General features: G+C 43.0%; 1 protein-coding gene across 1 annotated transcript in view; it reads right to left on the reverse strand.

The window, feature by feature from the left end:
- Positions 1 to 23,736, reverse strand: part of KLHL14 (kelch-like family member 14) — a 63,183-nt gene that overhangs the window by 12,899 nt on the left and 26,548 nt on the right. Inside the window, exon 3 of the mRNA XM_010574366.1 lies at positions 3,214 to 3,303. Within this exon, the coding sequence (XP_010572668.1) occupies positions 3,214 to 3,303 (90 nt within the window). The remainder of the gene's footprint in view (positions 1 to 3,213; positions 3,304 to 23,736) is intronic.

The raw sequence follows: 23,736 nt of genomic DNA on the forward strand, positions 1-23,736 counted from the left end.
CGCTCAAACACATCTCAAGACACAGGGTGAGATCCCCATTACACTAGGGGCAACTGGTCATTTTGCCACTGTGTTTAGCGAAGTGAGGCTTTGCTCTTGGTCCCTCTCTGAATTCCTTTAAGTCTACAGACAATTTAGAAAAAGAGGCATTGAGAGCTATAGATTCAATAAACAGTAAAACAATAACAGCAGGCATCTAACTGGCTCTAGGTCTCACTATTTAGGACACTTATTAATCTATTTCTATTTCAAAAAGCAGGATTTCAAAACAATGTAAGTATTGATCATAAGCTTGGACTTCTAGTAGGGGGTTTTAATGCTGCTGTATTCACTACATCTTTCAGAGCTACTGGGGACTTCAGTGGTCACTGGTTATATAGCAGCTTTTAAATTGTTGTCATACAAACCTATGATCTGGGGACCTTGGCCTCCTAACATGACAGGTGTCATACACATATTCCCTACAAATACCATGTATGTACAAGATCGTATAGTGCAGGGTAGAAAGAGAAGGGTTTAGTGAGCCTAGAGTGGCAATACAGGATACAAATCTGGTCACTTCAGAGGAAAGGAGATGAAATCAAACTAGAACAGGCACAAAGAAGAGCTACTACGGTGACAGGACGAACAGAAAGTTTACCTTATGGCAGGAGACAAGAAACTTGGCTTGTGCACCTAGGAAAACAAAAGCTGAAAGGGGATAGGAGTGCTGTTTCTAATACATCAGAGGAACAAATCTCCAGGAGGGGAAAAACCATTAAGATAAAGGCCAACTTTGGCATGAGAACAAGGCGATTTAGACGGTCAAAGAATACATTTTACTGGAAATTACAATAAGGCTCCCAGTCATTTAGAGCAATTGGATTCTGTAAGTACTTTCCAACAGTAGTGGGGGCTAAAAATCCAACTGCTTTTCAAATGTAGCTTAGAAAATTTACAAAATGGGACTATATGATGCCTGTGATGGCGGGAAAAGGACTTGATGACCTACTTAAGCTGCCTGGTGTAACTGGTTTGACTCCAGTTTAATTTTGGACTTCAGTTTGAATCTATTATTTTGCCTTGCTCATCGGTCAGGAGGTTACACATGTTAGGAAGCACCTGTCAGAACATAGAGACTGTGACAAGTGATCAGAAATCAGGATTAGCAAATCAAGACAGTGGAAAAAAGGAGGCAGATGCTGCTCTCTGCCTTCTACAAGAAAGTCTCTGCAGCCATGCCAAAAGGTGAAGGGCTCTGAAAGCCATGAAGGTCGGTCTTAAATCCATGCCTGTGTTCTGCAACCTGCTCTCATCAGCGTTTACTTGTGCGGGGATCCCTTGCGACTGGAAAGGCATAGCCATAGGAGGATGTGAAAAAGTGAGAAAAAATGTCTCCCATGCTCTCTAGGTTGTCAGGAAATCACAGGAGCAGCATGGAGTGGGCATGGGCACTCCTTGGGTCCACCCAGCTTGTCAACAATCTGTCAGTCTGATGGCTAAAGAAATATATGGTGCTCCTTCCATTGTCCCCATCTCAAGGATAATTCTTTCCACTGGAAAAACACCTGGCACAGTCTCATTCAAATCAAAAGCCTTGTAATGGTCTGGCAAGACAGTTCCAGCCAGGTCCATCTGAGGGCCCTTCCGTGCTATGAGGATAGCAGACAAGGGCCTTTACATAAATTCAAGCGGGTACATGTGAGCAGTTCCCATGTAGCTGCACATTTAGAGCAAAGCAGTTCCAAGAAAGAACTAGCCCAGCAACAGCACAGGATGTAGGTTATGGTTTCAGGTCCACTTTTTGTGACGAGACCCATTTCTCTCAGGGTAAATTTGTAAAGAGATCAGTATTAGCAATGCTCCTACCTCTTTTATTCCTATCTTCTCTACAGAAAAATCACAGCATTGGTATTCACAGAACAAGGAAGCTGTTAGATGTCTTTAGTGATCTTACACCTAAGGTACTATCCATCTCACTAACAGCTGTGCTTGACTCCTACCTCAGATGCAGGGTATGTACGCCTTCTAGCATCTCTCCATCACCTTGCGACTCAGTTTCCACATCTTTAAATTGTGGGTAATTACACTTCTTTTCTTTTATCCTTCATGTGACATGGCCATTTAATTATAAACTGTCTGGAACAAGGTCTGCCTCTTATTATCCATATGCCTACCACCAAGCACAACAGGGGCCCTCAGTTGTTGGATGTGGCTGATGGTCCTAATAATAATTGTCTCCCGTAGTAATAATAATAATAATAATAATAATAATAATACTCTCCTGTTTAATATAAAGGAGATTCAACATTAGGACTAAAGGGGTCTTCTCTAAGACATTTAGTGTTATTTTTAACTACACCGGAAATATGCTTATAGGGTGGACTGGATTGTTTGTCTCAGGTTTTAGGAAGTGAACAGATGTAACAATTTTCTATAATTTGGTTTAGTGCAGATGCTGAAATGGGGCATTCACAATAAAATATATGCAGTATATGTAATTTCAGCTGGATCCTCTGGTGTTTTAAAGTAAAAATGTGTACCTGCAAGCTGTTTTATGGTTTCTCAGTCATAATTATCTCTGTTACACAGACTGCTACAACTACAACTCTTTCTTCGTGTGCAAGCTTTTTAACAATGTCTTGACAATTTAGTGAATTTTGCAAGGCATGGTATTCTCCTTTTGCTTTGCTCAGAAGCCTGTTAAATTGTTTAATTTCTCTTTGCGGTAAATTTATGAAGTAATCAAATCAAAGAAGGTAGCAGCAGATAATCTATATGAGAAGCTCTTGCACAAGACTAAAAAAAGGACCAGTTTAAGAACCTCAGAGTCTAGATAATTAACACATTAACAACTTTAGCTGCGAGTATCTTGTTTGACAATAGAAAAGAAGCATTCATCTACTGCAATTGCATTATTATATTATGACTGGAAGGAGACTGGAAATGAAGGTTAAAATTCTTAACAGCTGCTGCCTGGTGCATGCACTTGAAAGAGTCTGTTCTGCTGCCTGTGGCATTTCTCAAGGGATGGGAGCTGATGAATGACGGAAATGCTAATGCTAAAGTACCAGATATTTATTACATCAATATCTAAAAGTAGCCTTTACTAGATTCAACAATTAGGCTGAGGGTCCTCAAAAGCCCTTGCTAATGACTACATCAGCTGACCTGGCAGACAGACAGACAGAGGAAGGCAGATGCTGCCTGTGCCTTTTGATATTCTATACATACCATTAGGGTTCCATTGGTCTTCTCCTCCCAGCACGAACAAGAAGTTTTCCACTTCCACGACACAGTGATGGGCACTGTTATATGGCATAACTGCAAGAAAAGCAAGAATTCTTTGTCAGCTCAGGGCACTGATTCCATCAAATATTTCCAAAGGTACAAAACACAACACTGAGATTACATCTGTATGAAATAATAGGGGAATGCATCACCCCAAGAATGTATGTCCACTGACTTAGCAGCAGACAAAGCCACTTATTAGTAACCTTACACTATTCAATCTTGCAAATAACGAAGGAAAAAAAGCTAGAATTATGGTCCCTCAGTGCCCCCCCCCCACCTGCCCAAGTGCCATATATGCTGCTCTAAAAACAACTTGTAAAAGGGGGTGAAGTTGCCTGATATTTCCCTGAAAATAAGCAGATGCTAGGAATCCTAGTATGCTAGGAAACATTAAAAAAACCTCAGCCCAGCTTTGTTCTGCTGGTAATGTTTCCACAAGAAGAGTCAGTATGTTCAGTAGCTTTCTATTACACAGCAATGAACAAGCTGCATTTCCATACAGTTTTAAGTTTTTAAATTAAGGTCCTGCTGATTTAATGCCTTTTCCAAATGTATACGCTTAATTTCCTGTACAATGTCATTAGCAGCAGAATCACACATTTTCTATTCATCTAATCAGGAAGCCCTTTGTTAACAAAGATCAAAACTGTGGCATTAGGTTTGCAATATCCCCTTTTTTTGGAGGTATCGCGATTACTGTGGACCAACTACAGTCGCAATAATCTATTTTTTAAAATTTACATTTTCCACTTCAAATTCTAAGACATAAAAATAAGGATTTATATATACACAATATGCACATATTATTGCAGTGTGCCATACAGCACTATTGTGATATTATAAGGTAAATGTAAACTTACATAGCATTAGTTATCATACCACATAGAGTAGTTTTGGCCCAGTGACACCAGTAGGAAAAATGATGTCCTTGTTCAGCTCATCATATGGGCACCTTAAATCTAGGTGAGGACAAATGGGGAGGTGATGTGCATGTACAGGCAGGGAACTTATTGCTTGACACGGATCAACAGAGCACTTAGGAAACCAGTGCAGTGGGAAATCAATATGACTCAGGGCCAGCTCTTACTTTGTGCTCTTTTGCCAATGCCAAAAAAAAAAAAAAAAATAGAGGCAGCCTATCTCACACTTGGATTATTTTGGGTGATATATCTCTCATTTCATTTGTTTTATTATCTTTTATTTTTCTCCAAATGCAGTTGTGCAGTATAGCATATGCAAATAATAATAAGAAATACGCACAGCTTTGTTATTTAGGACACATTTTCTTAAAGATCAAGTGGGCTCATTTAAGCTTCTTACTGAAGTTTTTGCCAAGGCAATGATGAATAAGTAAGGTATGTTTTTAGTTTCTAGTAAAGGTCGAATATCATTTTCATAGTCTGTGCTCTTACAAGTCATGTAAGTGAAGCAGTTCTTAAATTGGGCAGACAGGTACAGTGAAAGTTCATTAATTAAGGTTTTTTGTTACTAGTACACTTTATATAACTGGGAGGTAATCCTATACCAGGTGCTGCATAAGATTTTATACTGACTAGAGATTCCTAGAGTGGGATGAAAGAATGAAAAAGATTTTTGTTATCTCCTTAGCCCCCATATCATATTTATCTCATTCTTTAATCTCAGACATTTTCCTATTTTAAAATTTTGTCTCTCAAAACCGCAGCACTTTCCTTGATTTTGTGGATGCTTGTACTACATAATGAATTTGAGTCTCCCCCAGGAAATTTGCTGTCTTCCTTAGATGCTTTTTAGGACCCCTCCTCTCAATAAGAGATACCCAGGATCAGTCTGCAGGGGCTTCAATTCTTACCTAATCCAATGCTCTATTATGGTTTCCAATTAGGTCCAAGCTAGTGGTTGTACCCTGAACCAGGTTCTTCCATTGGTTGATCTGGAGAGATCTAGCATTTAGTGAAAGAACTGTCTGCAGGCAGCACACATGCATATTTTTCACATGTTGTGTTTTCATTTTTGCAAACACTTTTGTTTATTTATCCTCCATATTGACATAAACAGGGCCAGTAGAGGAAGAAATTATATTTTAAGCTTTTCTGCTGTTCCCATGCATATAAACTACGCAATAAGACTCCCACACTTACGACGATAATTAAACCTTGAAAACTAAGGGCTTAATCCTGGCTCCTACTTAACTTGATGGCAACATTCCCACTGATAGGGGATTGGGCCCAAATGACCCGAACTACCATCCGTAACTCACGGCAAAGCTAAAAGGAAGCTTGTCTTAGAAAGGAGGGTAGTATTTGGGCTTCAGAAGGAAAGGTGACTGCAATAAAACACTGCAGACCTTTACTATGACCTTTGTTTCTCACAGAGCTTTGGGGAAAACTCTGTGCTTGGTCTCATGAATCTGCCCACAGGGCTGGAGGAGTCTGGACAAAACAGGGAGGATGGAGCAACACTGTGGACATCTAAGAAGGAAGGAGTTTGGGCACTGAAATCGTAGAATTGCCAACAGCACAGTCTTTCACCCTGACTCTTTTCAGGATCCCTCAGAATCATCAGTTATACACAGAAATCAAAACTATTGGCATGATCAATTTTTTTTACCGCTATAAAATGCCCCTTGAAAGCACCAGAAAACCTGTGCTGTAAACTATAATTCCTTACGAACGCACACCCATATAGGACCTAACTTTTCATAGATACAGTCAAAATTACATGGCAATGAGCATGCTAAATGCAGCTTCTAGTAGGAACAATCTTTTCAAATTCACTGGGCTTGCCAGGGTGTAACAGGAAAATTTGGCCCATCACTCGGTCTGGCCAGGCTGCTGCTTTCATTAATTTTATATGAGCCTTTGTCTGCTGTTTTGCTTTAATAATGTGAAAATTTCATCTTCTCATTTTTTTATTTCAACTCAGTGGAACACCTGCCTGCCCCACAAAAAGGGTATTTGAAGAGAAGTTTGTACGCCACGCTCAAACACAGCCCGGTGTGAGTTTTTAGCGTGTCAGTCAGTGAGTTAGAGGGAAAGGGTAAGGAGAAGCTAATCAGGATGAAATGAGATTAAAGGCTGTCTAATTTTACAGCAACTGTGATCCATCAGCCACTGTGAAAGTGACAGTGGAAATGAATGATGGAGACAGACAGGTGGGGCTGTACATTTCACTGATTTATCCTCAAATGCACTGGGCCTTATTTTATTGAGTGAACATGACCGCATTTATCATGACTGTCATCTAAACCCACTTCCCTCCATTTAAAAAGGTCACTTTACTAGGAGGGAGTAGGATAGAGGCACTTTCAAAACAGATTTAAAATTTAATAACACATGTTTATAAAACCCTGTGCAAGAATTCTCAACTTTATTAAAGACCAATTTACAAGGAAGGAGAAAAGACTATTAAAAAGAGGAGAAGATGAAAAAAAGCCATGGTCATCTGAGAAACATGTTTAGCTACCAAGGTGATAGGTGCCAGAGAATTACGTGAGACAGACAGATATGAACAGATTAGTCAGGAAGCTGGCAGAAACTGCCTCATCTAAGCCACTGCCCCTCACACACACTTCCCAAAGCTCGGGAGGCCCATGGTTAACAAACTTGTGCTTTCCTGGACCAAGAGCACAAATGAGTCCAAGCAGCCCTACGGAAGACAACACCCCCACCAGCCCCTTCCCATGCAATTTACGTACGACTGGTAGCAGACCCTCAGTAAGGTGGAAGGCAATTTCTCAGGTAGATATGTAACACGCAGAGCTTTCTAGGTTAAAACCAAATGGGTGATTTATACTTGAGAATGATCTGGAAGGCAGTGGAGTCCAAGACGGCAGTGGTGTTTGCTAAGAAATACTTCACTACACAAACATCAGTGATGCTGTACAGGAAGTGACAATCATGGACGTTCTTCAGATGCAGATGCAGGTTGAAGACACAGCAGTACTCTGCACATCAGGATAGCTGTCCCAGGCAAAAACTCCTCAAATATGCCAAACCTTAGTTAATGAAAGGCACCAGATAGTGTTCTGGGACCTACTTTCAAAAACAGAGTCTACAGTTTATAGCCAAATGCTCATGAAACCAAACACTCTCAGCCATAATGCCTATGAGGTCCACCAGATGCAATGATGCTCCAAAGGCACCTCCAACTTCTGCATGGGGGTGACAGTCACACCTCACTCACCTAACAAACAATCATGTATGCTGTTCGTCTTACCCAGTTTTGCTTAGTTTCTGCCAACGATTGCACATTTAGGAAACAGCATCTGGTTGTTCTCCATACATTAATTAAGGGGTCATCAGTTCCTCCTTCTCCTTTCACCTTCCCCTGTCTATCGTCACTTCAACACTAACTAGCAGGGAAGAAGGGGGAACAGGAATGGCATTTCTCGACAGGAGGAGGGATGAGCTCTGGTCCCAGGAGATCTGAAAGCTGTGATACAGCCCACAGCCATTCCCCTGCTCTGCTAAAAACTCCTTTCAGAAACTCCACTTGATTCTTCTACTCAAGAAGAGGGGTTTTTTTTGTTTTGTTTTGTTTTGTTTTTAAATCCGTAGATTTTTCACTGCCCTGATCCATTCAGCTGCTTGGGATGCAGGAGGTACCATGAGGAAATCTTTTCCTCAGCTACTGCACAGCTTTAGCATAGCCCCTTCAAGACTCAGTACACACCAAGAAGTCACGCTTATCATCTCTAATGACCTGTGCAGATGACGCAAGAGAAGAGTGTGTGTTTCCAGAACTGGAATGTCATTACCAGAGGACATATGGAGTCAATAATGACCTTCCACAATATTAACGGCTTAACCTGTTGGCTACATAATATTCAACTACTGCTACTTGAAAACTGGTTATTTCCATGGCTCTCCAAAGGGCAGGGTAACATGAGAAGATGTCTCTTTCCAGTACAGAAGGCACCTACAAACTTGTTTTAGGAGACTGTGATTTGCTCATGGCAGAGACACAATATTCATTTCATTCCCAACCCTCTCCGCAAAATGCTGGCCAGACCACAGCCGGTCCAATTATTTCTTGAGAAAAGAGTATCAGATACTGTTCACCTTTCTTTGGTTCATACATCATTTGCAGGAAGACTATGCATTTATTACTGAATGTTACTTGTTCTTTCTCACCAAGGAGGTTATATAAATAAACGTTAGGATTCCTCTGTGAATTGTTCACTTCAATTGTTTGCTATTTAATAACTGTGGGGAAAGACTGACCACAGTAAGTATGAAATTCTAGGCTTGGTGAACACGGTGGGAGTTTTGCTTTAAAGGCATCGGGTTTTCACCCACTGGTATTTTCTGCTCAAAAGATAATGAAACAAAGTTAAAAGAGGAGAATAATCAACAGTTGATGGCATGTTAACATGCCTATGGTCAAATTGCATCCTCTCACCTCAAATTCAAGCAAATACGTGTGAAGTATTTTTTTTCTAGTAACACACAAATGCCAATCTTGAGTCTGAGCTCAACTCAGTGGGGGAAGCCTGGGACAATCCAACAGCAGTCATCATAAGCAGAAAATCCTAAGATGAAGCACTGTGCCTCAAAGTCACCTTTGAGAACAAATAACTGGTATAGCTCTGGTCCAGCTGCACCACAGAGAACTCCATCAGCTCAGCTAGAAACTTCACAACCTCTTCATCTCTGTGCCAGTTTTGTGGCAACTCCATTCAAGCCATCACAGGTAGTATGGGCACAGGGCAGCTGAGTTCATTTAGGACACAGTGCCTACTTCAAGTGAGGCTGCAGGTGAGCAAAGGTAAAATGCCACCCAAACCTACCCTCAATCAGAGATAACATAAGTACTAAGAAAGAGTTATCTGAGCAAATGAAAGTCCTTGGAATCATTCGCAACATAGAATGGTATTTCATATAATTAAGATATTTCATATTAATTAAGATAATTTACATTATGAAGATATTTCTTATTAATGAAAATACCAACTTTTTCATTCAAATGTCAGGAGTTATTCTTTTGAAAAAGCCAGGCTTTTTCAGTGGGGTTCTCAGTTTAATTGTTTTAATGGGCTAAATTTTTCATACGTGAGCATCTAAAATAAGGCACTTAAATTCATGCTGATGCACCAGATCAGGCAAGCATAACATCAGGAATAGCTGGCATGCTCAGCTCCCCCCCGAAATAAATTGTTTTAAAGTTACTTGCATGCAAGTTCTGAGTACAGACCTGTCTGCTTCCATGGGTGAAATTCACCCAATGGCAGAATGTTCTATTGGGTTTTCAGCAACACATACATTTGGCTGTTTGCACGAACAAATTTTACCCATGTATTTTCAAAGCTGCAAGCACCGATTTGGATTTCATCTGAATAATAAAATAAAGCTGCCTACTCGGATCAGCAGTGTCTGAATAAAGTAGGAAAATACTGCATTCCCACTTAAAAACTGATGTTCCTGTACCAAAATCCTGACACAACCCTCCCCGTGCAGTGTACAGCAAACCTACGCACACTCTGCTGCTCATCCCTGCCGCCCTCCCCATGGAAATGACTCCATGCAGCTGAACTGCTGATACAGCGTCCGAGAAGCACGGGTACATGAATACACCAAACATCTTGGCACGATGCGGAGCAGGGGGATGTAACGCACAGTCCTTTGGGAAGGTTCAAAGTGACAACTCCTCTTGTTTTGTTACCCACTACTTACCCGTCAACCTGCTGAAGGCTGCTCCCGGCCACCCACATGCCCCACCGATTCCCACAGACCGTTTATCAGAAGACGCTCGTTGTCCACCGCCGTGAGTTATGCAATGTTACCTCAGTGATGGTTGCTCCCCAGCAGAATATGCTGTGTACCTACTCAGGCCTGGATTTATGGTCTCTAAAGAACAGCCCAACTTACATTACTGGGGAATGACATGTCGTCACATCGTAACAGTCTCATGACGAAACGTTCATGTGTGACATTCTGCACAACAAAATCTCCTCATGGAGGAAATGATGAATGGTCCCTGATGGGAGAAAACCATGGCCAGAAAGCTCCAGAAAGAAATACTGTTTTGTCCCACAGGAGGCTTTCAGATCCTCCAAGACGTCAGCTCAAGGACATGCATTCCCTCTTCTAACAGTGCCACAGGACAGAAGACCCCGACCAGGAGCAGTGCGCTAACGCCCAACTGCTTGTGACCAGTCGCATCCATTTGCGTCTCAACTTCTAATTGACCTTGAGATGCATGCATTCTCCTGCTCTCCTCTGAAGGTAATCTTCCAAGTTCTGGACAACCATAACCACTCCTTGCGTTTTCCTGGTCGGATCCTGTCGGTACTGCCCAGGGACCCATGTCTTTAGAAGAATTCATCACATGCAGCAAGATCTTACTTAGGCCCCACTGCTCCAAAAGTCGACTCTTTCACTATTTTCTCTCTCGGTCTCAGTACTTCCTATCCTGCTCTCCACTCTTGACTAACATATTATTTCAGAGCAACCAAAAGTCTTTTTTTCTTCTCACTAAGTCTTGAAGTCATTCCAGGAGAAGAAAAAAAATGTGATTTTCCATTTGGAAAGCTCTACATGGAGGAGGGATGTACCCATATTTCACTGTATTAGAACAGCAGTTTTGATATACATAAGTTCACTTATAACAGATAAATTGAAACCTTCACTGCTACAGATTTTTTCCTTTTAAATACTTCAGTATTTGCAAACAAAAGGTTTTGTTTCCAAGAGAGTCCAGCACATACCTAAAGCACTAGACATAAAGCAGAAGAGAGTGGAAGGATCTGTCCAATGCTTCCACCAGGAAAAAAGCTTAAAAAATGCTTTCTTTCTCAGAAGACATATACCTTGAACAGGTATCTGAAGAACCTCCAACATGCCTAACTTCCAGCATGCCCAAGCACAGCATGCAGAAGCAGAAATGTCCATGTAGTATTATGTTAATGTTCCTAGGCTGCCTAAAGAAAGCTCGAGTCCCTGCCAGGGACCCCAGGAAGGCTCTGAGTTAATCTTTAATGGACAGGGCAGTCAGACAACATACCGTCAGGGTGCTAAGGGCACCAACAGGACCCAGTGGCCCTGACCAGCCTAGGGTCTTCCCCAACACCTCTCACCCATGGGCACAGGAGCCCCATTTCAGCTCAGGCCTAGGCACCCAGACCTGGCCTGGATGGACCCCATGCAGGTACATGGCAGTCCATATCCAGTCCTGTCTTTGTCTCCTGGATGGACTCTGGACCTGTGTTGAGGCCTGTTCTCATGAAGCCACCAGCCCCACCATGCCCTGACGCATACCCATAGGTGGGAACACTGCTGTCTGAGCGAGGACTGCAGCCCAGACTTCACCCCGATTCTGCACGTCCCTACCAGCACCCTGAGAAAAAACAGGCACTTGGAGATGCCCCGGCAGAACTGAACGTTCTCGTCACCACTGAAATGGTCGTTCCAAGTACCAGGAAATTAGTGTCTTACTGTTGACACTTTTTCCATGATGGACAGAATTAAATATCATTTATAATATTCTTTTTGCTCAGGATGGACAATAAGAGCCCACTCTAAAATATTCTAACCACTAGGCAAACGAATACAGAGGGAAACACAGGAATCAATCCACATAAATTAGGTAACACAAAGGACTGGTTTCTTCAACAGAAACCAGGCAGAAATGTTGCTCTCCTAGACCTCTCCCCACAGATGGGCTCCCAAGGAAAGGAAATGACAGACCCATAGACAGTTTTCAAATTCAGGGAATGAAGTTTGACCTGGGCAGCAAAACCACATACTCATGTAAAATTGGTACAGAATACTTACTTTGTAAATCTATATACAGAAGATGAAATGAGAATGTATATCTGAAAAAAACCCATTAATAAATTTGGACTAAGTTTATGTTAATTTTCTTCTGCATTCTATAATAACAGTATTGTTTAATATTTTCAGCAAAACTGTTATGAAAAATGTGTTGTGATGCCTCATCATAACGATCAGAAAAATTTGTTCCATCTCCTCAAAAACTTTTTGTGGATTTAGAAAGCACCCAGTCAGGAAACAGAAGCAAAACCGTGTTTCTCAAAACTGAATACCAAGCTGAGTATCATAGCACAAGCAGCTGCTATTTAAGTCAAGCGGTGTCAAAATTCATGGGCTGAACCATGTTCACACAGAATCACAAATAATTCACAAATGACACACTAGTGCATGGTCATGGACTGCTGACAAACAGGATGAAAGGTCAGGTTAATTTAAATCACTGGACATGCCAGGACTGCAGGATTTGACATGTACAGTAGAGTAAATTAAAGTTGTTGTGATCAATCCCGAATACTTAAAATACACATAACTAAGTATCCTCTACTGGCTTGCATTTTTTGTTGAAGAAGTTAATTTTGCAAACAGTATTGTTCATGAAAGTATCATTTTCAGTTAGCTAGGTGAAAGGAAGTGGGGACTGAGACACAGAGCCCACATGAATGAAATGGGGGCTGTGCTAGTAACCATGGCTTGGACCAGGTTCGGGTGGAGACTGAATTCAAGAACGGAATGAAACTGAAATGAACAGGCAGGGATGGCTTAGATCAGGTCAGGTCAGAGGGGACGTGGCAGAAAGGACCACGACTGGAGGAAAAGATGGCAAAATCTGCGAACACAGCAGCACATACTAATCCAGAGCCCCAAGTCCTGCGCTCTTCCCACTCCTCCACTGTCAGCACATCTGGGTAGAAACTTGTGCTGTTTACACCCCCTGGTTCCCAGGACACACAGCCTCCACTCTCACCAGCAACAGCCTGAATTCAAAAAAGGCAGAGATGTGTACAGCAGATCTACAAAGCCAGCCTACATGACACACCGTTTCTCAGCATACCTTGAAAAGGCAGTTTCACCTCCAAGTCTATGAAAATGCTGAGGAGATGTGGGGCATTCAGAAGTTATGGCCTGCCATTATGAGGGGCTTCAGGGCACATCTCCTCTGGCACCTCTCTGTTTATTTATGCTTGTACAGTCCTTAAACAGCTAATTGTGATACTTCCGAACTGCCCATCTTGCTGAAGGTTCAGTCCCATGAACGCCAGAGACCTGCAGAAGCTGCCACTGCAAGAAACATTTCTGCCCTTTCATGTCCCAGGTCCCATCACTCCTTGTGATGGCTGACGCATGCATGCAGCCAAGCAATAAACAAGCAAGAAACCACACTATTTTTTTAAGGTGCATTGAATTTAACCCAGATCTGTTCCCCACTAAGCTTCCCTGCCTGGCCTCACAAATTGGAGTGAGCAGGTGTCGTGGTTTAACCCCAGCCAGCAACTAAGCACCACACAGCTGCTCACTCAGTACCCCCACTCCCAGTGGAATGGGGAGGAGAATCGAAAAAAAGAAGTAAAACTCGTGGGTTGAGATAAGAATGGTTTAATAACTAAATTAAAATAAAATAGAATAATAACAACAACAATAATAAAGTATAGTAATAGTAATTAAAAGTAATATTAAAAAAAAAACCAACCAAAAAAGAGAGAAACAAAAGCCAAGAAAAGACAAGTGATGCACAATGCAAGTGCTCACCACCCACTGACCGATGCCGAAGCACCAATCTGCCCGTCCTGGCCAACTCCCCCCAGTTTATATACTGAGCAAGATGTTCTGTAGTATGGAATATCCCTTTGCCTAGTTCGGGTCAGCTGTCCTGGCTGTGCTCCCTGCCAGCTTCTTGTGCACCTGCTTGCTGGCAGAGCATGGGAAACTGAAAAAATCCTTAACTTATGATAAGCGCTACTTAGCAACATCTAAAACATCAGTGTTTTCAACATTATTCTCACACTAAATCCAAAACACACTGTACCAGCTACAAAGAAGAAAGCTAACTCTATCCCAGCCGAAATCAGGACAGTAGGAGAGTGAGGCCATGAGAAGAAGAGAAGGACTGATGTATCAGCAGCAGCACCAACTTGTATCAGCTTATCATGGTTGTGAAACTAAAATCTCGGCACACAATACCAAACCATTTAAATGGGTCTAACCCAGCGTTGCTGTGGCCCTGTCCCTCTCACAGCCCAGGCAATGCAGGCCCCTCTTTGTGCCAGCACAGTCTCTCCTCAGCACCCCGCAGTGAGCCCTTTCAAAGCAATTATGGGTGGAAATATAACCCAGAAAACAAGAGAGTATATTTTCATTTTGGTTTAATGCCCTGAGCAGGCTCACCCAGGAGTCATATGAGTTCCAGTGCTGACATGAAGGAGGAGACAAGACCACGGGATAGGGTTTGGGTGGAAAGGAACTTGAAACAACAGCAACAACTTCACCTACCACATGGCCACAGCCCCCGTGCAGGGGATGAAGCCACGCTATGAATGGCGCAGGTAACAGTGAACAAGACCTCTGGCTGCCAGAGGCTGCTTCACTTCTGGAAGGTGTGTAGGGAGAGGCTGGGGGCTGTGGGAGCAGATGGGATTTCTCACAGTTAAGGCAGCTGTGCCCTGAGCTGGCGGACAGGATCCTGTCCCTGCCTTTGCCACACGATTTCACTGTGGTGCTAGGCAAGTCCCTTAAGCTAATTTTTTCCACAGCTACCCGCTTCCCCTGTGCTGAGAACACTAACTACGTGTGCTTCATTTTCGGAGACCCCGATCTGATCCCCGTGTCTGATAGGTAGGAGTGCTCTGTGCTCACTGCTGTAACTGAAGCAGGTGGGAGAGGCAGTCTGGAAGGCATGGTCTGACGGGTCTTGAAATGGGCACCCCAAACTAAAGGCTACCTTCGACTTTAACCTCGTTGCACCTCTGTTCCTCATCTACAAAATGGGAACAATGACAGACTATGCTCCTCACAAAGAGGATGGTGCAAAAATACCACAACGAATGCCAATGAAGCAATTGGCCCCAGTTGTTAGGAAGCCTGTGAAGGAAACCTTGTGAAAAAATTCTGTCTTCAGAAGACTTCAGTAGCGTGTGACAGACAGGATCTACTTGCTGAACAACAGAGAAGAAATACTGTGAGCAGAAATTCAGCACGGTCCCTTCTGTGCACTGACACGTGACAAAGAATAGTGTGTGATATCATTAGAGATCGTATCTTAATGCTTATGCAAACAGAGGCCGAATTAAGGTTGCAGAAGCAGCTTAATTCTCACATTTCCTAACTCCGGAGGGCTTGGTATCGCCGTCTGTCTAACGCTCTCTTCAAGCTTGGTGCAAGTCCCTTGTGTGTCATCCACCCTAGGTCTGACAGGCAGCTAATGCCTGCCTTACCCTGCAGCTGCTTCAGCATCTCTGAATCGCCCACGTAGGTGCTGTGGAGTCCGAAGCGCACCCAGCCCGTGGCAGGAGTTGCAGGCGCCCTCCTCTTCCTCCTCCTCCTCCTCCTCCTCCTCCTGCCGCATTTCCTTCTCGCCGGCAGTTTGAGGCTAAGCCACTAGATGGGGTGCGGTGTGCTCGGCTCCCCCCGCCCCCGGGAGAGGCATTTCAATCATCTTTTGGCTTCAGGTTTTGCAGCCAACCAAAAAACAAAGAGGTGAAACGCAGCACAAAAAAAGACATAGCCAGCTTTCTCCCAAGCAGTTAACTTCTGCTTGTTCCTCGTGTTCGGCGTGAAAGGGAAGAAATCAAATGGAGTACACAAACCCCGGAGAACGCTCGGCGCATCAATCCTGGCGGATGCTGAGCCCCCCCGGCTCCCGCTGCCTGCAATGGGCATGGCGGGTGCTCAGGCTTTGGCACAGTTATCAGTCATACCTGCTTTGCCTCGTCTTGTCTCAGCTCCCCGAACCCAGACTGCGCGAGGATCAGTCAGCGATTTCTCTGGCAGTCCACACACATCTGCTTTTCTACTCCACGCGCCAGTCCCAGTGAAATATAGCAGGCACAGTTCCCTTCCCCACCAACACGCCGCCAAATCTCTCTCCCTCTCTCTCTTAATAATGATCTGGAAGCCGGGTAAAACATGCTTGCTTTTGACAAAGAGCGTGCTTCCTCATTACAGGGGTAAGGAAGGGGAAAGAGGACGCGAGGAAACCATGATGCAAAAAAATAACCTGCAGAATTAAAGGGAAAAAAAAAGAATCCTTTCTAAAATAGTCACTCCTTTCCAATGGAAACGCAGTGCTTTACTCAAGGTTAATCCCAGACCGACCTGCATAAAGGTGGCCAGATTACAGCTCTTTTCTCATCTTCCTAAAGAACAATTTTTTGGGGAAGGCGTGCAGCAGCTGAAGTGTATCTATTCTATCAGGAATGTGGGAAGGGACTGGTATTCACCTGCATACACACTGCTGCCGAATTACACCTTCTCTCACTCTTTCCCAACCGCTTACAAGAAGAACTGTCCCTCTCAAGGCATCATCCATCCCAGTAACACTATTTATTATTAAACCTGTATATAAAATACAGCCAAGCACTCCTTCCCAACATCCAGCTTCCTATGAAAACACAGGCATCCTAGATCCCCTATACATCACTTTCTCATGACCCGGCCCAGCCTTGCAAGCTCCTGCAGACTCCTCTTCTTCTTCATGGCCAAGAGAAGGAGAGCAAAAAGCCAGGACCATTTTGAAGTCAGTCTTTTATTTTTCTTTGCTGGTATGGGTAGAGGAAGTCATCCTCCTACTCAGCAGAGGAAGCCTCCCCGAGGGCAGCTGCTGGGGATGCTCCTAACACGGGGCAGCAGTACTGACGGCGGTAAGCACACCCCCAGTTCTCCTCTCTACCCCAGCAATGGGATAACTTGCATTTTGCAGCCTGTCACAGCCAGCGCTGCCCAGGCCTATATCCCTGCTAGTGTCCCAAAAGCCATCTTGAAAGAGCCACACGGAGGGGTACACCCAAGCAGCAATGCAGCGCTTGATCAGGCAGGATTACATCTCAGCTGTGAACTGGAAGACAAGCATGGGCAGACAGATTTGTGCTGCCCAACAGTATGTCCTGTCACATACCCTGCAGGTGAAAACTCAACTCATCCTTCATTCCTGATGAATTTGGATTTTCACAAAGAGGAACAGATGAAAAAAATGTCACAGAAAAAGAAAGACAAAGGAAATAAAACTAAAAAGTGCAGTTGAGGAGTTCTTTTTTTAATTAATTGCAAAACCACTGACAAAATGTGCAGTGCATTATTACTGGACATTAATACAGACCGATCCTGTCTGAGGAGTTTGCAGTCTTCCTATACATTAATGAAGACAGAACATAATCCCAAATGCAGTGCATTTGATCATATATATTCATATGGACACTGCTGATCCACATCTGGCTAAAATAAATGTGTTTTTACACAAATTAGGTTACCACTGATACAAACAGTTTTGATTCATGCTACAGAGCACGAACAGATGATCAACGCAATTGCTTTGGTTTAGCGCTGTGCTTGTGAAAGTCACCACTTATCAGCTGGGCTGCAGTAATTGCTTCTAGTCTCTTACAATTAGAAAAAGCCACTATCTTAAACTACCTTAAAGCACTGATTGGATTGTTTAAAAGAGCACATTTTACTTTACATTTGTAACCACCTAGGAACATGAGCACTAGCAGGTATTGTGGCTCAACTAGTGGGTGCTACCCTGGAGAAAAGTAGATGAGCTACATCTCTTGCAATCCTTTGACCATAACAAAATCATAAAATATCCAGACTCAAAAAAATTCCACAGATGACAAACAATAATAGCAACTACCTGCAAAATGAGCTGATGAAATTAGCCTACTCCTTGTGCCAGCGTACCTTTTACACAACACAGAAACATTGAAATTTTGCACTGCTTATGCATATCCCAAGAAGCAGAGTGGCGTTTTCATTAGAGAAATACCTTCATTAAAATTCTGTAGAGTCCTTAAAGCTGAACTTTAGACATTGAGTCTGCAAAGATAGCTCCATATGATCAGCTGTATGTAGACTTTCAATTGGCAAGTCCTCTGATTTATTTTGTTTTCTGACATAAAGAAGTACTTTTTGGTGTTCTGCAATAAGTAGAACCTCTGAGCGATTACAAAAACCTGTTTGGGACACTTGCTGAGATCCATGTCACTGGTGGTTCACAAATACATTCATTCCTATTGCAGTACCAGGGTGCATAAACACAGTTTTGATAAACATGAATACTAAGCATTTTTGCAAAAAACTTGTATTCAAATCACATTACAAATCCTGTGGGCTTAGTTATTTGCTCCCTACTCTGGAGTACAAGTGCTGATAACCCAAAAGATTTTAATAAATTACAATCCAGACCACTAAATACAAGACACTACATATGCTTGATGCCCCTTCAATTTACTTTCTTCAATTTACTTTCAATTTACTTTTAATTTTCAACCATAAGATCAAAACCTCCCATTTAAAAAATAATCAGTTGAATCACAAAGCTTCGCCTTAATATACTAAATGTGCAAGATCAGAGATAAAATTGTTGGCAACACTGCTAATGTAACTCTGCAGCAACTTCCCTGAAATAATCAGAATTAGGTACTCAGTTAGGCTTTATTTAGACACATGACAAAGGGCAGTATTATTGTTGTGCTCTGAAGAGACAGTCCCAGGGTAAGGACTGTGAGTACCGAAATTGTTACAGTATGGTATAGCGATACCTGAATTAACTTCATGCTACTGACTTAGCCCCAACTGCTGTACTCTCAGGTTCTCTTTTGTTTTAAAAGTTCCAGTTGGTCCGGGGTGCAAGTTCAGCAGGTGCTGTATCCACCAGTGGCAGGAAACAACACATTAAAAAGGCATATAGTGACGATCGACAAATGGTTACATAAAAAACTTCTTTCAAGATTTTTAGTATCTGTCTGTGGGTTGCTCCAGTGGACAACCACAAATCATTTTCAAGTAGCACGGACATTAAATTTGTAATAGATTTCATCCATAGATTTCATGGAGCGGTATGAATTTGGTCCACGCAGTTCACTTGTCTTACCTCTAATAGCCCAGACTCTCCTTTGCTTGTGTTTTTTTCCTGTGACACTTGCAGGAGGTTTTTGCACCAGCCTCCACAGCCCACCCAGGACAAATTCCAGCTGCAGACCCAGCAGGTAGCTCTGGCGTCTGCCCTCCTTGTGCAAGTACGCAACCCGCAGCGAACCCAAGCAACCAAAACCAGCCACTCCTTCACCCTGCCTGCACCCCCCATGGGGTTCCTTACACCCAGAACTGGTGCGCAATCATTAGGCTTCCAGTACTTTGGTGCCACCTCTACACCTTTGCTTGTGCAAAGAGGAAGAGGCTTCCCATCCCCAGCTGTGCACCCCCCAGCAGCTCCAGCACCCTGCTGCTACGTAACCCCACAGCACCCTGCGAAGCCTCGCAGCGTCAGGGGAAATGCAGAGCTCTGAGGAACACTTTCTGCATACTGCAAAAAGGTAATTAGTGACTTCAGAAGCAGAGGCAAATAACCATGGTATCGTACGGTTAAGTGGCCAGCCCTGGAAGAATTTTTTTTGTGAGAATCAATAGCAGGTGATAGATCAATAGAAGTTTTCTGTATAAAAACATTTTCTCCTGAAACAGCAAGTTTAGCATTAGTCAAACAAATTTTTCTATTATTTAAAGATGTATCTTCATTCCTGCTGTACACTACTGTTTTGTGCCATGTAAAGCCAGAGGACTCTTCTCTAAGGAATCGGCTATTTTCTCTGAGGACAACGAATTATTTTCCAATATTGAAAGTTTCAAATGAAAGCCCTCAAGTGACTGCAACTGCTTCAAGCGGGCACCAGCGCTGTTTTACCTGGGGGGAAACCCCTTTTCATGGCAGCCCTGCCTCTCTCAGAGGAGGCCAGGCTGTTAAAATCAAGCAGCTGGAGTGAAGTCAAATCATGGCTTCAGGAAAAGGGACGCTATGTCAAGGCTTTATTGCTGTTGTAAATCTTTGCAGTTAAGAAAAATCAAACTTCTGAGTGCTGAAATGATCATTTCTTGGAGCTGCGCTGGAGACAGCCCAAGAGCTGACAGGAGGACAGTGGCTCCAACCTTGCTGGGTGAAATGTGTCCCAGTGCAGAAAGCCCCTGAAACACCATACACATTAACAAGACTTAAGTTGGAGGCTTGAGCACTGTATAAGCCCTTACATGAGACACCTGTGCCACGGACATCTCTTTCTTTCCTAGAGCTGAACTTAACAGGAGCCAGTAAATGCCCAGCTGATTCCAGCAGTTGTGATTCTGCTGAATAAAACAAAGTTTAAACGAGCTTGTGCAGACATTAATGGTAATGCAGCCGGGAGACAAGGACTGCAGGGGGACTAGCCAGAAGGCTGGGATTTGGACACCACAGATCATCCAGCTCTGTGCTACCGGCTGCCACAGTGCTTAAAATAATTGTAGTTCTCTGGAGAGAGTATATAGATAAACTCTGTCCTATGTTAATGCACTGTCATATAGAGTTGTTTACAGGCAGTACTTAGTAAAATACTTAAGCATGTACTTAAACACACTGCTGAACATCAGTGTGATTAATACTTTGCTGAATTAGAGATATGATACTAATACATTTTTCTGCTGCTGTAATTTTTCATTATATACACTTATAAGCTGGTCATAAGGATTTTCCTTCAGTTCTGCATCTAGCAAATGAGTTAATTTGGGAGTCAAATTCTGCCTTAGTTATGCCTGCACAATGCCTTTCACATGCATAAGGGCAGAAGACTGCTCCATGACCTTTAATTGGACTTCTTTTTCGTTAGTCTTTAATGATTTGTCAGGGAAAAAAAAAATCCAGTTCGTTCTTTCTGATCTGTCAGCTCTTTGACATTCCTTTCATGTCATTTCAATCAGAAAAATATTTTTTACATATGGTATATATGTTTGTTAAGGCTGTACACGTACAGCCGCTGTAATTCCTGACCAGCAAGCAAGCAACTGCTGCTGAGTACAGATCGGAGCCATACACTCTGTTCTTCTGCATGTAAAACTGGGAGGGAGGGAGAGGAAGAGAAGAAACATGGCTCTTGCATCACTTATCATGGTAATTCTATTTAAATCTATTTTAATGATTTCTAATAACATAATTTGCCAAGCCTCCCCACCTGAAAGTGATGCAAGCGCATCTCAATTTTTCCCTTCCTGCTTAACCCAGGGAGGAGCATTTACCATCTCCTAGTTTCAAGTTTCGGAGTCAAAACATTTTTTTTTTCAAATAATCAGAACTGAAAGCGTTGGCCTACCTGTATACATTAAGGTGCTGGTTATTGTCATCACTGCAAAACTGCCACTTCACTTGCATTTATCTAGTTTTTACTCACAAGGCAACAGGCTTGATTTAATAGTTTTAGCTGTAGCCATCTCAGAGTTGAAGACTTTTTCCCCCCTAAATTAAATCTAAATCGTGTGCATTAAATACATTAACTACTTGTAACAAAATGGGAAACTAAAATGATTCACAGATTGTTTGTTACTGAAAACGACAGGCTCGCATCAGCCACTGGAAGCTCTGTGTGTTTGCTGAGCTCAGTGAGTGCCTGGGTAGGCTTACCCAGTTCACAGACAACAGACGATCACACTGTGGAAAAGATCCCGATCCCCTTTGGTGGTCCCTCTCACCACCTGCCAAGGCTCCTGAGTGAGGGTCTCTCACGCCAAACGGCTGGGGTGCCAGGCTCGCTCCCACCCCTCACCCCTCACACGCAGTTCACACGGATGCAGGTTAGCCCAGGGCACCGCAGCTGGAAACCAACTGCCCTCTCCGTGCCAAAAATACAGCCCGTCTTATTCACACACTGCTCCCTGCAGGCGCTACGGACAAGACCACCTGACGTCAGGCTTCTGCCACTGATCCCAGTCCAGTGACACCACCTGATTAGGCTTTGCACCCTCAAACACTCTTGTGACACAACTTACTGCATTCGACATCCTGCCTTGGTGTCCTCTTATAAAGAGACCACTCTGGGAGACTGTGACAGCACTTCCCACCCCTTTGTGCACATTTATTTAAGGTAACTCACAAGAGCAGTAGGAGTCTTAGGGCAGCACTGGAGGAGACCGAGGTGGAGGACCCAAGGCAACCGGTGCCACGTGTGGAAGGTGGCTGGGAGACCCCCGGCAGCAGAGCTGCAAGCTGAGCAGGGACCCTCAGGTCCCAAGCCACGGGTTCCAAGAAGCCAGCACAGGGATTCTCCAGGACAGCCCTGGAGGCATTCAAAGTCACCCCTTTATTTTTTTTACCCCTGGGGGTGATCTACTCACAAGCAGAGGGGACATGGTCACAGGGCAAGGTAGGGTAGCTCGTACTACAGCTGCCTTTGTCGCTCCTGCCCGGCGAATATCAGAAGACATCACTGTCTAGATTGATAGGAAGTCATATGTTAAAACAATTAATTCATTTGCCCTAGAAGATTGAGGCCAGGCCAGGATTTGTCCCTTTCCTAGTGCTCATTCTGATCTTAAGCAATGGGATTTCCACCATTTCCCATGGGAGATTATTCCACAACCTAATAGATCTCAATGTCAGGAAGTTTTTTCCTGATATTCAGCCATAATTCATATCCATGAATTATGAGCTACTGTCGACATCACACCCATTGAGGCATTCCTAGAGCCTGCTTCATTTAAAATTATATGCTCTAGTTATGCAGGGTTTCTGTGTACTAGGGCAAAATGCTTTTTCTGCAGGTTAATTCATTACTATTCAATTTGTTAACACTTTTTTTCTCGATGTGAACAGTCATTCTGCAGTTGCATACCCTATAGTAGCACAATCCCCATTTGGGAGTAGAATCACAATATATAAATATGACAAAACAACATACCAAAAACCATTCCCGTAAAGACATATTAGTCTGTTCCTGCAGATACTTACTCCAGCATTCAGTTAAATGAAAGCAGTAGCTCACGCAACACCTGGTATGAGACAGAAAGCTTAGAAAAAACCCCTCTCAAGTCTGTAATAAATTTTATTTCTGTCTTAAACAGAGGGAAGGTACGGGAATAGGGGAGCCAGTTGGGAAGGGGGAAGGGATGGGGAAGGGAAGGGAGAAAAGAACTTAATCAAGGTGTGAGAAAATAGAGGAAAATTGAAAGGAGAATGACTTCCTACAAACGATGAGCCACTACAATGCAATAAGGACATACAACAGCAAATAAAGTTGAGGATGCAAAATGTGCACCTCTTGCCATTAATAGTACTTACAAAAATGAGAAAGCTAAGGCAGGCTTCCAAAATCTGTATTGCAAATAATTGTGTACAAAACACTTCTTGGAAGGAAACTGCCTTTTGTTTTAGCAACATTTGAGAGGAGAAAATTTATAAACCATGTATCAATTTCTCAAAAAAAGTCTGAGGATTTCTATGAGAATTTTTTATGATTACATTTTGCCCAGCTAGCGGTGCTTTGCCATCCTGTTTGCAACCCATTTGTACATAAATAAAATGTCACATTAGATACTGAAAAAAGGGAATGCTTTCTAAAGTAAGCAACTAGAAACACACCAGAGTTCATTTTCATCTCCATACATGCCTAGCTCCCATTAATGCTACATAAATCCCAGAGAAACTAGATAAGAATAAACACATAAATTTTACCTGCAATCATCTAAGAAACAGAAAGCCATG

The sequence above is a fragment of the Haliaeetus leucocephalus genome, unplaced genomic scaffold (genome assembly GCF_000737465.1).
Source record: "Haliaeetus leucocephalus isolate CR32 unplaced genomic scaffold, Haliaeetus_leucocephalus-4.0 Scaffold428, whole genome shotgun sequence".
Classification (NCBI taxonomy): Eukaryota; Metazoa; Chordata; class Aves; order Accipitriformes; family Accipitridae; genus Haliaeetus; species Haliaeetus leucocephalus.